Source organism: Seriola dumerili, unplaced genomic scaffold (genome assembly GCF_002260705.1).
Source record: "Seriola dumerili isolate Sdu_G_001 unplaced genomic scaffold, Sdu_1.0 BDQW01000068.1, whole genome shotgun sequence".
Taxonomy (NCBI): Eukaryota; Metazoa; Chordata; class Actinopteri; order Carangiformes; family Carangidae; genus Seriola; species Seriola dumerili.
Window position 1 is genome coordinate 12,185,821 of NW_019174323.1, and position 14,486 is coordinate 12,200,306.

Below are 14,486 nucleotides of genomic sequence, written 5' to 3' on the forward strand. Positions count from 1 at the left end.
TAACATCATTATTACCTGTAGGAATAACTGTCAAAACTACAAAGATAAGTTGTAATATACCAGATAATATACCATAGTCAAGTAGCAATCCTTGTACTTCAGCAGAGTATTTTTAGAATCTTTCGGCCTCTGGCTTTGCATGTGCTCAACTATACAGGATTTTCTTAAGAGGCAAAATCAAGTATTGTACAACCCCAGTAATGAGTGACTGAACACGTACAAAATCTAAAGCAAAACATTTATATTCATTGAGTGTGTGTGCCACAGTGATGTTTTTCTGGCTGCGCTTGAATTCATCAGCCTTTGAGTTCAAAGTGGGGCCTGCCATCACATCACAAAGCCACTGAGCCGTCTACGATATGATCACCATTAATCACAGCTTGTGATCAAGCATCGAGCAGCATTTTCTCCATCACGGCTGGAATGCCGTAGTAGAAACAAAGGATGCAGGGCCATACTCAGATTGACTTCAGATTGCACATCAGCGTGGTGTGGCATTCTTTCAATAACAAGGACAAGCTATACACTTAGTGCCGTTTTCTTTTCTTCTCCTTGTCATCAGTGGAGAGGGGGAAAATATCACTTTGATGCTGTTTACTGGGTATTTTGCAAAAATAACTTTATGATGAATTTTAGGGGAGAGAAAAAAATGTAGAGGGGGCTTCAAAAGTAGTGTTAACGGGAGACAGATTTTTGACATGCTTCCCGAGCCATCTGCTTTGGGTTAAGGCTCGGAGACAGAGTCGAATATGGGGGAGAGAGAAGAGGGGAGTAAGACTGGAGAAGATGGCGAGGGCAGCAGGGAATAGAGGGAATGTAATATTGACAGGCAACGGTGGAAAGCTATTTATTTGCTTTGCAAACTTTTCTGTTTTGAATTGTTGTGGCATGAGGTGTATGTGTATGCAAAACAAGAGATATCTATCTTGCCAGTCCAAAGACATAATAAGTTGTACTTGTTCATAGAGCTATTACAACAAAAATATTGAAGTACATACTGGATTTTACAACAGAAACAAACTGTGGTTCCAGTTTCCAGTTCTTGGACATATTTAGTTAAAAACACTTCAAAATATTTCTGCAGTTTTGACTACTACAAGAAACCAGTTAAAGCTCTGGTTGGTTCTGAAATCTGTCGTACTGCCAAAGACCCAACAGAGAGTGTTCTGGTGGAGACGCCACAACACAAAACTAATTAGGAGACGTGCTCCAGGCATATCTGTTGATTTGAAGGGAGGAAGGCTTGGGGATTTCAGAGTTGCACTATCTCTGCCACTCCAGACTATTTCCAAATGGCCACAGCACATTGCCAAATTCCTTAACTTTCCTTATCTCCTGACATTAGCTCATTTAATGGTGCAAGAAAACGATATGTGATGCAAAAAAACAATGTTGATTTTGTTGCTCCAGCTCTGCTTGGTGATGTTTTTTGTCTTGTTCTCTCAGTCTCTCCCGTCTACTCCCCTCTCTCCTCTCAGAGCTGTCCGTCTCCATCCACCCCCCTGTGCCATTCTACCAGTCCCCAGTGGGCACAGTCAGCCAGTCTGGCCAGACCTGCCCCTTGCTGTGGCCCTGCACTGGATAAGCTCCTACCTGGACCTTGGGTACAGGCCTTTGTATAGAGCCGTGGGGGTGTTAGTGTGTGTATGTGTTTGTGTATGTGTTACGTGTGTACGTGTATGTGTGTATAGCATTCACAGCAGAGACGGAGAAGGGGGTCCTATTTGTGCCTAAGGGCTGCCCCCCAATGCACCCTCACCATGCGCCCTATTCAGACCTAAGGGAGCGTGAACAATCACTGCAAAACCAAAGAGCTAAGTCCCCTTGTTATACAAGCCCAGTTTTCAGCACCAGCCCCACCTCTCTCCTCCATGGTGCATCCCACCCCCATCCCAGCCCCACTTGTCAGAGGTTGACGGGCTTCGTTAAAACGAGCCGTGCTCCTTTTATGGCTTTATTTAATTAGCCATTCCACAGCAAACTGCCATCCGGCACCACCACTACCGCTGCAACACCCCCCCCCATCCTCCTCTGTTTGCTGAAACCACCACCATCTTCATCGCCACCTCCACTGCCCTCACCCCCACCGACTCAACATCATCACCACCACTATCCCTCCCCACTGTGCTCACCGGTCCCCTCTTCTTGTCTTTATCTCTTGTAATTAGCCAGGGGATGGGGGTGGACTCATTGCTGGGTTGCTCGACAGTATTAGTGCTTGAGACAAGGAGGAAGGGAAGTGTCTCTCCCTGCATGGGGGTTTTCTCTCTCAGTCCACCACCCCAAGACCCATGGAAGAAGACAATGGAAAGGGCCAGTTCTACAGTAGCCAGCTCAGCCTTACTGTCCCCGCTGCCCACTGAGCTCTGTCTGCGCTGGCACCCTAATCATTAACCAGATTATGACTTTGTGTGTCTGCATGCATGTCGGAGGGGTTGGTGGGAATTTACTCATAGGATGTAAAAGACTCTTTGCATGTGGTTAATGCAGTTAAGCTTGGTTAATGAAGTCTCTTAATCATGGCAGACACTCAAATTGGAGCACTTGTGATAAAAGTTCTTCCATCCTTCAACAGGAGAGTTTTTTGATATCATACTCATAGTGAGCATGATTCAGGTTTATTACTTTATTTTGGCATAAGTGCCCCAACGTTGGTTTTTTAAGATCTTTGATCGAAATACTGGTGAGCAATTTCTCTTGAGCTGCACCAGAACTATGAGCGCACATTCCTTCCACATGCACTCAAACATGAGTAGTCAAACAGTGAGGGAGAGAGTCTGGGGAGGCCCTGGCTGCAGGTCCACACCGTGCTGGATCGACGCCCTCTAGTGACCACTACAAAAGACAAGCATATAATGACAGGTCGAAATACCCAATAACCACTGTCAGCCTATCCAAAGTGAGGAGGATAAATACAAACAATCTAGAACCCGGATCAAATTCAGAGGATTAACACGTATTAACCACCTTTTATGACTCATTTTTTTATGAAATCATGAGTAAAACTTTTTGTATGAATGATTTCTTTAATTATTAAATTAGGTTTAATGTAGTTGATTGCTGTTTGATCGACTGAATCGACTTCACCACCGTTTCTTATGCATTAGAATAAAATAAAAAAAATTTAAAAAAGACTACATTTGAATAAACTTAACATGTGTTCTTATGGCTGAACAACATGTTTAAATACATTAACCTGATAGTCAATAAAATAAACTGAATGCTTTTAAGTCGCATTATAGGAGGACCAACATAGTTCAAGTAAAAGTAAAAAGTCCTGCATGGCCTAATGACTGCTTAGCATGGGAAAGGTACCGCTTAGTTATCCATGGCCATTTATAGCCCTTAATTACGCGCCTATTTTGTGACCCCTGAGTTCAACGGGCCAATTCCTGTGTGGACCCAAATCCTGACGAACAAAGGTGGAATGTGATGCCCCTTTTCCGTGGACAAGCTACTAAACGTTTCCCATCAATTTCATGGGAAAGTTCATGCCAAGGAAACTCTTAAACGCTTCAGCTGAATATTGACAGCGTATTGAACCTATTAGTGCATCTCAGACAGTCCGTGATGAAAAGCACAGACTCTGAAAAGTGTTGCCATGGCGCTTAGAGCGCGGGTTGGATTTCATAAATTCTGTAATATGCATAACGTTGTTCATGTTGTGGAATATTACACTATAATACGGGATAAAACTGGTGCTTTAGGACCCAGTTGATCCTCCTGATTGTGGCTGATATTTTCCACGTTGTGAGGGGAGGGGGTGGCCCGGGGTAAGCAGCAGGGTGGGGGAGGTGGGGGGGCTGTCAATCATAGTGAAAGTGGCCGGGGTGGGCAGGCCCCTCTGACACTTTGTACCGTCGGAGGGGGATATTTAACTTGGGACTGAGCACCACTCGCTACAGACACACTCACACACAGTGTGCCTAAGCAAAGAAACGCTCCAGCGCCAAGTCTCTCAGACTCCTGAAGTAGGAGCGACTCAGTAGGAGCTTCTGTACCAGTTATCAAAGGAGTAGAAACGCTCCCTCAGGAATTGACCGCTTGCACCAACCGGGCAAAAAGGCTCCATATTATGGACTGTCTCGTCATGCAGCGACAGAGGGATCTGGAGCTTTTCTGAAAGGATTCAGCAATGCCACAGTGAAAGGAACGCTGAACTGACAACGTTTACTGGCTTTCTGCAGTTTGCATTTGCTTTGCACCGACACTGCAAATTTGCCGTAAAGCCACTTTTCAGCGTTTTTTTATTACATGCACAGCCGAGAGTTCTGTGGGAATATTACAGCCTGTGACTTTCATGTGAAAAAAAAAGTGCTCTGCGATCTGGATCATCCTCTGGAAAGATAAATGGCTGTTATTTCATAAGTTGAGATTGCATCCCACTGCGGCGCAGTTTCCTCTAAGTTTTTGGACATTTTCAGTAAGGTGCACATATCGACGGCTGGAATACCACAAGGGACTGACTGCATAGACTTACTCCTCAGTCCATGGATTGTGCGCCCTGGGACCTTGTCAAACCTGAGAGCGTCAGGCGACGTTAAGAGAAGCCACGTTTATTAAAGCCGTGCGTAAAAATAACATTGGCCAAGGCAGCCCTCATTGCCGGGCGCGTGACATTTAAAACTTGGTGAGGTACTCTTTTGTGCGCCCTTCTCTCTCTCAGGACGCTCCGGATCTATTCTGTCTCTTTAGAAAACACTTCATTCCATGCAGCTCTCGCCTCGGCCGCTGTCATCCAGTGTAGACAGTTCGTCGTGGCTTCGAGTCCCCGGGGTAACCATGACAACCGAAAGAAACCCAAAGTGAATCCAAGGGAGCGGGGTGAGGCCGGAGAGAGCGTGAATAGAGTTTTCCCCATTTTGTTTTGTGCTTTTTTTGGTTTAGACTAAATACTTTCTGCAAAGCAGGGGCACAGCTTCGCGCTGCAGAGTTGCATCAGCGGGCAAATTGCAAAGTTGAAGGAGCCCTAAAAAGCAAAGCACTCCGCTCCATGTCATTCAAACCCGACGTGGTCTATTAAAAGTATCGCCTTGCTGGTGACTGAACTTCTACTATTTATGAAGCCCCGGGCTAGGCATTGCAGAGAACACAGTAACCGGGAAAAGAACTGAATATTCTTTACGCGAGAAGAGCCGGTGCGTAAAACAACAGGAATAATGGGCCTCTCACAAACGCTGCTCGTTTACGTGCTGGTGTGCGTTCACCTTGGAGTTTCCCAGCATTACCTTCGCCTCCGTCCATCGCCCAGTGATCACCTCCCCGTGCCCGACCTGAAGGAGGACCCCGACCCGGAGTACGATCCCCGGGAGCAGGACTTGGCCGAGAGGACTCTGAGGAAAAAGCTCGGCAGTAACTTTGACCCCAACTTCATGTCCATCAGCTCACCCATGCTGGTGAACCTCTCCGCGCCAGACAACCAGGTGAAGCTGCAGGGGCCCATGCCCAACGAGATTAAAAAACTGGACCTCACAGAGACCCCCTATGGAAAGCGGGTAAAAGTGGGCAAGAAAGCCCGTAGGAAATTTCTGCAGTGGCTGTGGACCTATACGCACTGCCCAGTGGTGTACACCTGGAAGGATTTGGGCGTGAGGTTCTGGCCACGTTACATCAAGGAGGGAAACTGTTTCTCTGAGCGCTCTTGCTCCTTCCCTGAGGGGATGTCTTGCAAGCCCGTCAAGTCAATCAACAAGATTTTCCTGCGGTGGTATTGTCAAGGGTTTCTAAGACAGAAATACTGTACGTGGATACAGGTGCAATACCCAATCATCTCAGAGTGCAAGTGTTCGTGCTGATTTTCTCTAAGGAAGTAGCGGTGGTCGAGGGGGGAGTGGACTGGAAATACGGTTTCTATTGCACTGTTAACTCTCTACAGAGGTGGGCACCATAGCAAATCTATTTTTTTATATAGCATTTTAAGTGAAATACCAACATTGTACATATTTAAGAAAAATGCAGCTATTTTTTCTAATTGAACCAGGACCATATTTTATTCTCAGCCCTGAAACGCTGTTTTGGGGGGAACACGAGCACTTCATAAGGAAGAGCTTTTTTTTTGATATTTTTTATGAGACATTGAAGATGGGATGCATATGCTACACTTCTCCAAGAGGTGAACTTTTTTTTTTTTTTTTCAACTGAACATTGATGCTGACTGTTATTTCACTGCAATGCTGCCTAGAGTTTTTGTATAATATTAATATCAATAATAATTAAATTGTAAAAAAAAAAAAAAAGTTGAGGTTAAAGATATATATAAAGGCGTGAACTCAGCTTTTTTGGAATACATAGTATTGTAGAAATAAACAAATCTGTACGTTTTATTTATTATTTTAACGATTGTGAGTATAGAGCATAAGGAAAGAGAATAGCAGAGTATACCAGAAAAAAATATGGGAGATGTCTACTTGAATATTTCTAAAAATGACAAAAAAATAAATAAAAAAGTAAAACATATCAGTGTACATGTTATGGTTACACGTTTTAGCAATAAAGCCTATCTTTTCAACATGTGTTAGTGTCAAGCCATGTTGCTTACAACGAGTGTCTATATCCAGGGGGGCGTGTACACTGTAAAAAATATCATCTGAACATGTTGTCTCATCCAGTCTGGAAATCTTTCCCTGCAAGAGAAGAAGTCTGCCGGTGGCTTTCATCATTTCACTTGTTTCCAACAGGGTTTCATTTACAGGATTTTCTATAAATAAGTGTCATAAAAATGTTTCAGAAAGAGTCTCTGATTGAGTTTTCTTCAATTGGAAACCAGTGAAATTGAGCCACGTTTTATGAAAATACAGAAGACGATGTCAGGCTGATATTTTTTGCAGTGTAGACGGTCGGGCTCCGGAGTGGAGTGGAGTTACTGACTGCACAGTAAGTCCAGGCTTCAGTGGCTCTTGTGTGGACTGCCTGATGCTCCACGCCGTCACAGTGATTTTAGAAAGGGCTGATTTACTACGCTGTGTAATGCGCAACACACACCCCGAGCGCCTCCACAGAACTGGCATTCATTTGTGAACTCACAGGGGGAGAGAGAGAGAGAGAGAGAGAGAGAGGAGAGAGGAGAGGAGAGGCCACGCACATTCATCTCCCTCCCTGTCTGTGCACACGCTCGTTTCAGGGCTCCGAGGTGTTAACATAATGGGTAAAATATGATTCAGACATTTCAAACAGTGTCAGATGATGAAATGGCCAGCGTGTGTATACGCGCAAGCCAGGGGCGTCTGGGGTCTGTGCTTTTTACTCTGGAAGCTCCACACAAGTTCCACTGAGGTATTTGTATAGAGGTGGACTGGAGCAGACCGGCGCCTATTCAAGTCTGACCGCCCTGGAGAGAGAAAAAAAAAACACAAAGCCCATAAAACAATGGTCAACTGTTTTTGACGTTAGCAGACTATTAATTGGAGAGCTGGGGTATGCTGTCTGCAACTTAAAGAGATATGGCCAATTAAACGCGCTGGAGACGCGCAGGGAAATGAAGTCCTATGAAATCAAAGCGAGGAGTCATTTTCTGTAAGTAGGGGGTTTTTATGGTGTTTATATTATTCCTCAAATACAATCAACGACTTAAACAGAGCTATGACCAAATGTCTGAAAGCTAAAAGCAGCTTGTGTAGTATTTCCACTGAGCGCATCTTGTGTGCGTTAAAGTGATTTGTGTTTTTGCGGGAAGAGTTGGATTTGACACTTGCCGCCCGGTTATTGTGACAGAACCACTGAGGGGATTTGGTAAGCAGAGGAGAAGAACTGCAGCATGCCAAAGGAGGAGGAGGAGGAGGAGGAAGAGGAGAAGGAGCAGGAGGGGGGCTGCTTTCCTTACTGTCAGCTTCTTTCTTGATGATGTCTCGGGGTTTTTAGAAACTGCGTCTCTGACTCGACGGCGCCACTCAGCCGCCCCCTCTCGACTGCGCAGAATGAGGCACTTTGGGAAACAGTAACCCTTTCAGGCTCTGCCCGGAGAGTATTTTAGAAGCGTGTGAAAGGCAATACGCCGCCCTGGCTCCAGCCAGTTAGGTGCGCACCTTTTAGAAACAGACCCTGCCAGCCAGTCAGATCAGCGGTTCTCAAAGTGGGGTCCGGGGACCTACAGGTGGTCCTTAAGGGGATTCCAGGGGGTCCTCAGCAAAATTATAAATAGGTAAATTACAGCAAAGTGCTTAATTCAGAAGAAATAACCCGATTTTTGAGTGTGTATACACAGCAGTCATGTAACACTATCATTATCAGCTCCTCACTGTCAGTGCCAGATATTAAAAAAACAACTACAGTCTTCTCAGTTGGGAGCCTCTGCACACAAATCTCATTAAATGAAAGACTTCATGTTTGTCCCTTTGTGTTTAAATCAAATGTGATCAGGAAACATGTTTTAAATGATATAATCTGGGGTTATTATTTTATAACTCCCACTGTCACGAAAGTGTCTGATTGGATAAACTCACTTTTCTAACCTTTGCTGTTTGTTCAAAATCCATCCCCAGCTTTAAATCGACTGTATATCCACTATATTAATCCCTTCCTAGAAATAGGAACCTTTTGAATACAGAGTTAATATAGAAGCATCTAACACGGTTGGAGGTTAAATACGGACCATGTGGGTTTTTTTTCTTACACCCGGGGAAAAATGCCAGTCCTCAAATGAGCAACTGCCAGAGACTCCTGTCTTCACTTTATGCAAAACTTGAATGTTGACTAAATCACTGCTTTGCACCATTCATAAAATCTTTACTTTCATTTATCAACAAATCACAAAACTTCATCATAAAATTGAGTTGAGGTCAGTTTACAGTCCTCGCGGCCACAGACAGACCCTTGACTGACATGTTATGCTGGGAAAAATTAGAAAACGTCTCCCATCAACACCATCAGAGCGCCACATGTGAAGCGTTGACACGTCAGAGCAGCCTGCATTCATACACTGTCCATAAAAATGTCAAGACAGTGGCGGCCTTTACCCTGTCAGACGCTCAGCATCATTATTGTCTGACACAGCCTGTCTCCACATTCATCACCGCCGACCTCTGACAAAGTGGGCTGCAATGAGCCCACAATGATAAATACTGTCTGGTATATTTGGAAGCTCTATATACATTTACACCCTCATGTGAATATGAGATAAAGCACATGCCTGTGAGGAGAATTAAATCAAGGCCTGGAGACAATTAGGGCAGGGATGATGGGGTAGAGGGCGGGGGGAGGGGTGACATGCTTAGAGCCTATGATGAGGCTCTGTCTCCTGATGAGAGTCAATTATTATGATGGATTGCGGTCCTATTGGGAATGACTGGGGTGCATCAGTGGGTGGGTGGGTGGCAAAGGGTCTGTGGTGACTTTCATTCAAGTGAAAGACACGTCCATACCTGTGTGGACACATCTACGCTGAAGAATACGTGTGTAAGTTAAGCATCTCCTGATTTCGTGCATGCATGCACACGCGCACACACACATACACACACACACACACACATCTCCGACGTGTGTGCAGTGGGCTGACAGACAGACAGAGACGGAGACAAGGGTCTGTGGCAGTAAGTAAGGCCCAAACCCCATGGTTGTAAAAGCCGGTGAGTCAGCAGTGCTGAGGTTATTGATGATGACAGGGTATTAGATGGAGCACTGAGGGGAGGGAGGAAGGGCTCACACACACACACACACACACACACACACACACACACACACACACACACACACACACACAAATGGAGTCACCACAGATGATACCCGGCATTCCGTCAGACCACCAGCCCCGGCTTGTGGTGTCTGGAGGCATGTGTGTGTGTGTGTGTTTGTGTGTGTGTGTGTGTGTGTGTGTGTGTGTGTGTGTGTGTAGGGGCGTCAAGCATTTGTTCATATTGTATAAGCATTGAGTGCTGCTGTAGTGTGTGTGTGTGTGTGTGTGTGAGAGAGAGAGAGAGACAGTGAGAGAGAAGATATAGATGTATCTGTGCAGTGAGAGAGCATGAGTGCATGGATGTGTGTTTTTACAGATGCATTTCTTCCTGGTGGTCTTCATTTGATTGGTCAATCTCTAAACCACCAAAAGGCCCCGATTGGTTAATTACAGACCTCTCTCACTGAGGATATGCCTGAATGCATATGTGTGTTTTCTTGTGTGTGCGTGTTTAAGATCTTCAAGTGCGCTTCCAGTTACTTGAGACATATCCAAAATCCTCCTGATCTCAACCATCCATCACTGCAAGAGCTGACAAATCTGACCTGGAATCAGCAGCGGCGGCTGCAGAATTCATAACATGCCACTACATCAACACAGCGGCCATCTTTGTCAGCAAACAACAGGTGACTGTAGTCAAATAACAGGTGATCGTAATCAAACTCCAATCATCGCCAACAAGCGGCGCTTATGACAATTAAGCATACTGGTAGGAAATGCGTGCAATGCCACAAGGAGTCATGAGCGCATTCGTCATTCACAGGACTGTATTACTGAAATCTTATTATTATCGTAAATTATTTGTCACATGGAAAAGTCTGGCCGGTAACTTCAGTACGCCATTAGGCTGATGAGTGTGAGGAGCCGCTTGCCAAGCAGGGCTTTCCTGCTTTAAGTACAGAGAAAAGGCCAAAGTTGACTATACGTTCAACATCCAGGCTCCTTCCTTCAGCTCTGAAATCATCTCTGTGCACGCAACGGTTTGTTTTTATATGTTTGCTGTTGTTGCTGCCTGATGTAATCCTCGTGAAAGCAGTTTATCTCATTAATCATATTTGTCTTGTCTATTTTACGCTCTTAATCTCTTTATACCAGCAATTTGAAAAGTAATAATCAGCTAAATGATGTTTATTTTATGTGGTTTGTGTCCTTGGGAGCTCCCATGAACCACACAGCAGTCAAAAGGCTGCAGTGAGAGCCTCATAGCCCTACTGTATATGCTCCTATGCTGCTACCCTTTTAATCAGACGCATAGTGTCAGAGTCACATTTCTGTAGTCATGCTTGCTGATTACTCAGTTTAACTCTTGTTAGATGTAACAGATATTGTAAGCCCAAAGTAAGGCCTAAAAATAGAGCTGTGGGTGGCGTGGCACTCGCGGGGCTGGGAATAGTGCATATTCTGAGCTCTGTTTCCATGGTTACTTGTGCTTTCTCCCATTGCCAGCCTGGGTCTCGAAATCCTAAAAAAAAAAGTCCCTTTGCATCAATGGCCATGGGTTGTTTTGTCTTGTTTTTCATCCGTTTAAGAAAAAGATAATTTTACGTTTTTTATCATGTTTCCTCACCAATCAGGAAACATGCGTTAAAGTTTGTGGACCATGTTTGGTACATGCCAGTGTCACAGACTGTGGATTGTGAAAGTGTGAGGCCTGCGTCTAAAAATGTATGGACACAAATATGCCATTAACCACTACTGACTTTACCATCTTTACCTCATTAAACTAAAATCAGAAACCTTGGCTTGTCTGTCAAATGGGACGCAAAATAGATGCTGTTTTAAGCCCATTGACCCCAAAATGAGGAAAACAAGGAATAAACTCACCGCACAAACATACACAACACACCCCATTTCCTTTTTCTGTAACACACACACAAAATCTCAAGATAGACATTAATGTTTGAAAGAGCTCATCACCAGCCCACACAAACACCAGGTGTTCCAGGAGTGCTCCTGATACATAATTGGTCCCTGGTCGTCATAACAACACACACAGGTAAACTATCTTTAAATTGTTTACTTGACTACTCAACTCGATCATGATTTGGCCGGCTTGATTATATACACACCCTTCAGCCCCCCCCCCCCAAGTAAAATCTATATTTTCCATATCCATCTCTCAGCTCACTGATTGCTGCTGTACTGCCTACACACACACACACACACACACACACACACACACACCTCCCCCTCACAGCCTGTCCGGCGGCTGTCTCCCAGTACCCCTCTGTGCGCCTAGATGGCATGCTGAGAATGTTTACTTTCGCCACAGTGTGTATTTACAGAGCCTAATAGTTTTTTAGGCCGCAATGGCGCCTCGCTTCGTAACATGTGTACAACCCACCTACTCCCTCTGACTCCCTCACATACACACACACAGAAAACATACATCCCCCCCCCACCCCCCACCACAACCCCACCCCCCCCACACACACACACACACACATACACACACCACCACCACCACCACCCCGCCACCACCACCAAACAACAAATCAAACCTCTGGTATTTGGGGTTTGGCAGTAGTGTGAGCTCTAATGCAGCCAGGTGACACAAGGAAGCAGCAGCATCAGAATGCGATGTTACCTCCTCTGTGATTGGAGTGAATGGATCACATGAAGCTAAAAATAAGGCCAGGGGGAAGAGTATGTGTGCTATGAGAGGCTGAATGAATGCACGAAGGGCTTGCAATGAATGGTTGTGTGTGTGTGTGTGTGTGTGTGTGACATGTGGCAACCAAAAAGATTTGTGAATGTGTGTACAGTATGTGTGAGCAGGTTTGTGAGTGTGTGTGTGAGAGGGAGAGAGAGAGAGAGATTGAGGGAGATGATGAAGTGTACTTAGATTAAACAGATTATGCAGATGAAAGGCAGGCCGGATTTCTGACGGCAGACAACTCCTTCATCATCATCAAGAGATGTGGGGAACCTGTTAACTGACCAATGGCTTCATGGCTATTGAAGGTTGCTTTGTTTTAGTGTTCACTGTCCTGTTCTTTGCTTTGGTTTTCGTTCCTTGCAACATGTACTCTGCAAGAACATAATCACACACACCTTTATAAAAAAAAAAAAAAAAAAACCTGCAGCGCCTGATAGACAGCAGGGTCATGGGTCATGATTACACGTCAGCAGCTGAGCCATGTAAAGAAATTAATTTAAGACGGTCTATGTCGATCCTCAGTAATTCTGCTCAGTCTCTTCATGACTGGTTCCACACACAAAAAAATTCCATTTAATTAATCTTTTGTCCCCTGAGCAATATGGTTATTTAATCAAGTTAGTGCTTGAGCAACAAGTGAAGTAGCTGCTCCCAAAGAACGATGAGCAATACATTTCAGCTGGGTGCAGAGGAGTTTGATAACAATGTTTTTTAAGTCGCAGCTAGTGTAAAATTGTATTTTCATTTTTATTATGTCTGTGTGTTTTTTTATTCTGTTTCTGTACCTGAATTTCAACTTGTTTACACGGATCTTGGTGAGATGAGACACATAAGAGAGAAGTGACATTTACATGGAAATAGAAAATAATAACAGAAAAATAATAGAAAATGCAAATATCATGTACCCACTCGCAGCCTCAGAGCAAAAAGTCCATCCTGTGAAACAGTTTTCCATTTTGTTGTCTAGTGTCGCAAATTGTCTGCTCCTGCTGATGAATGGGTAAAAAATTGTGTTGGCGTACAGCATTTCCAGTGTAGCCTCTGGTCAGGGAAATCACCATGCAGGGTAATTTCCATTGTAGAAGAGGGAGAGGCCTTAACTGTAAACTCAGTAGATCAGAAGCCAGTGGAGCCGACAAGATGCTGTACACTTAGGAATTGGTGCCTTAAAGCCACAATATTGGAGATTCTCTCGGACACAGTGGCTTTAATGCTTTGCCTCAAACTTGAGAAACTTGCTCTGCTACCGCTCACAGCTGAACACAACAACTTCAGCTCTGGTCTCTGTCAGGCATTGTGGGACATGTAGGCACTAACATAAGTACTTGAGACATGTTGGGTAGAATAGAAATCATTACAAAATAACTCCTAAGACATCCATAAACATGATAGATTAGTAATATATAACAATGTAAGAGTATCAAATTAATGTTCCCTTTTATCCTGATTACCATAAAAGGGGTGAAGGGGGCAGTGTACTCGATCCCACTGAAAGGACAGAGTAGGCATTAAGAGTGGAGTCTAAAACACTTGGCCCATTGTTTTATTTTCTTTCTCCCGTTAGACAAAGAGCGCGAGGGAAGCAAACAGGTGAAAATAACTGGCTTTATTTTCCCCACTGGGCCGCCATGCACGACTTGGGCTGCTGAACCTGATGTCCTGACGCCTGCCTGTCTGTCGTATTCAGCCGAGGTGGTCTATTCAGAGTGAGGGACCAGGGGACACACAGCCCAGGGGGGTGTGGACGTGCGTGTGTGCATGTGTTCATGTGTGTGTGTGTGTGTGTGTGTGTTGGTGTGTAAGAGGGTGGGAGGAGGCACTGTGAGCAGCAGAGAATGCTTGGTGATGGGTTACCAAAAACAGAGCACCAGGGGACAATAGGACCCAGGACATTCCTGACATAACCCCAACACACCGGGGAGGAAGTGGAGGGGTGGGGGGGGGGGTGGGGGGGTTTATTGGTGTCAACGGCCCCTCGCCCCGAGAGGAGGAACGGGTGTCTCTTTTGTCCCCTCTGGCATTGGAGATGGACTGAATCAAGCCTCGCACAGAGAGGACGCCTCTAAACACATACACACATAATCACTCCTTTGAAAGAAGAACCACCAATTAGGGAATGGACATATATGGCTATAGAGGTTTAGACTCAAAGGGGCAGGT

At 44.9% G+C, this 14,486-nt stretch overlaps 1 protein-coding gene across 1 annotated transcript; it reads left to right on the top strand.

Moving 5' to 3' along the window:
- Positions 1-4,874: 4,874 nt before the first annotated feature.
- Positions 4,875-6,137, top strand: LOC111220248 (noggin-2-like). Its single transcript, XM_022743271.1, has one exon. It carries the CDS (start codon positions 5,160-5,162, stop codon positions 5,793-5,795), a length of 636 nt encoding a protein of 211 aa, XP_022598992.1. The 5' UTR covers positions 4,875-5,159; the 3' UTR covers positions 5,796-6,137.
- Positions 6,138-14,486: the final 8,349 nt, after the last annotated feature.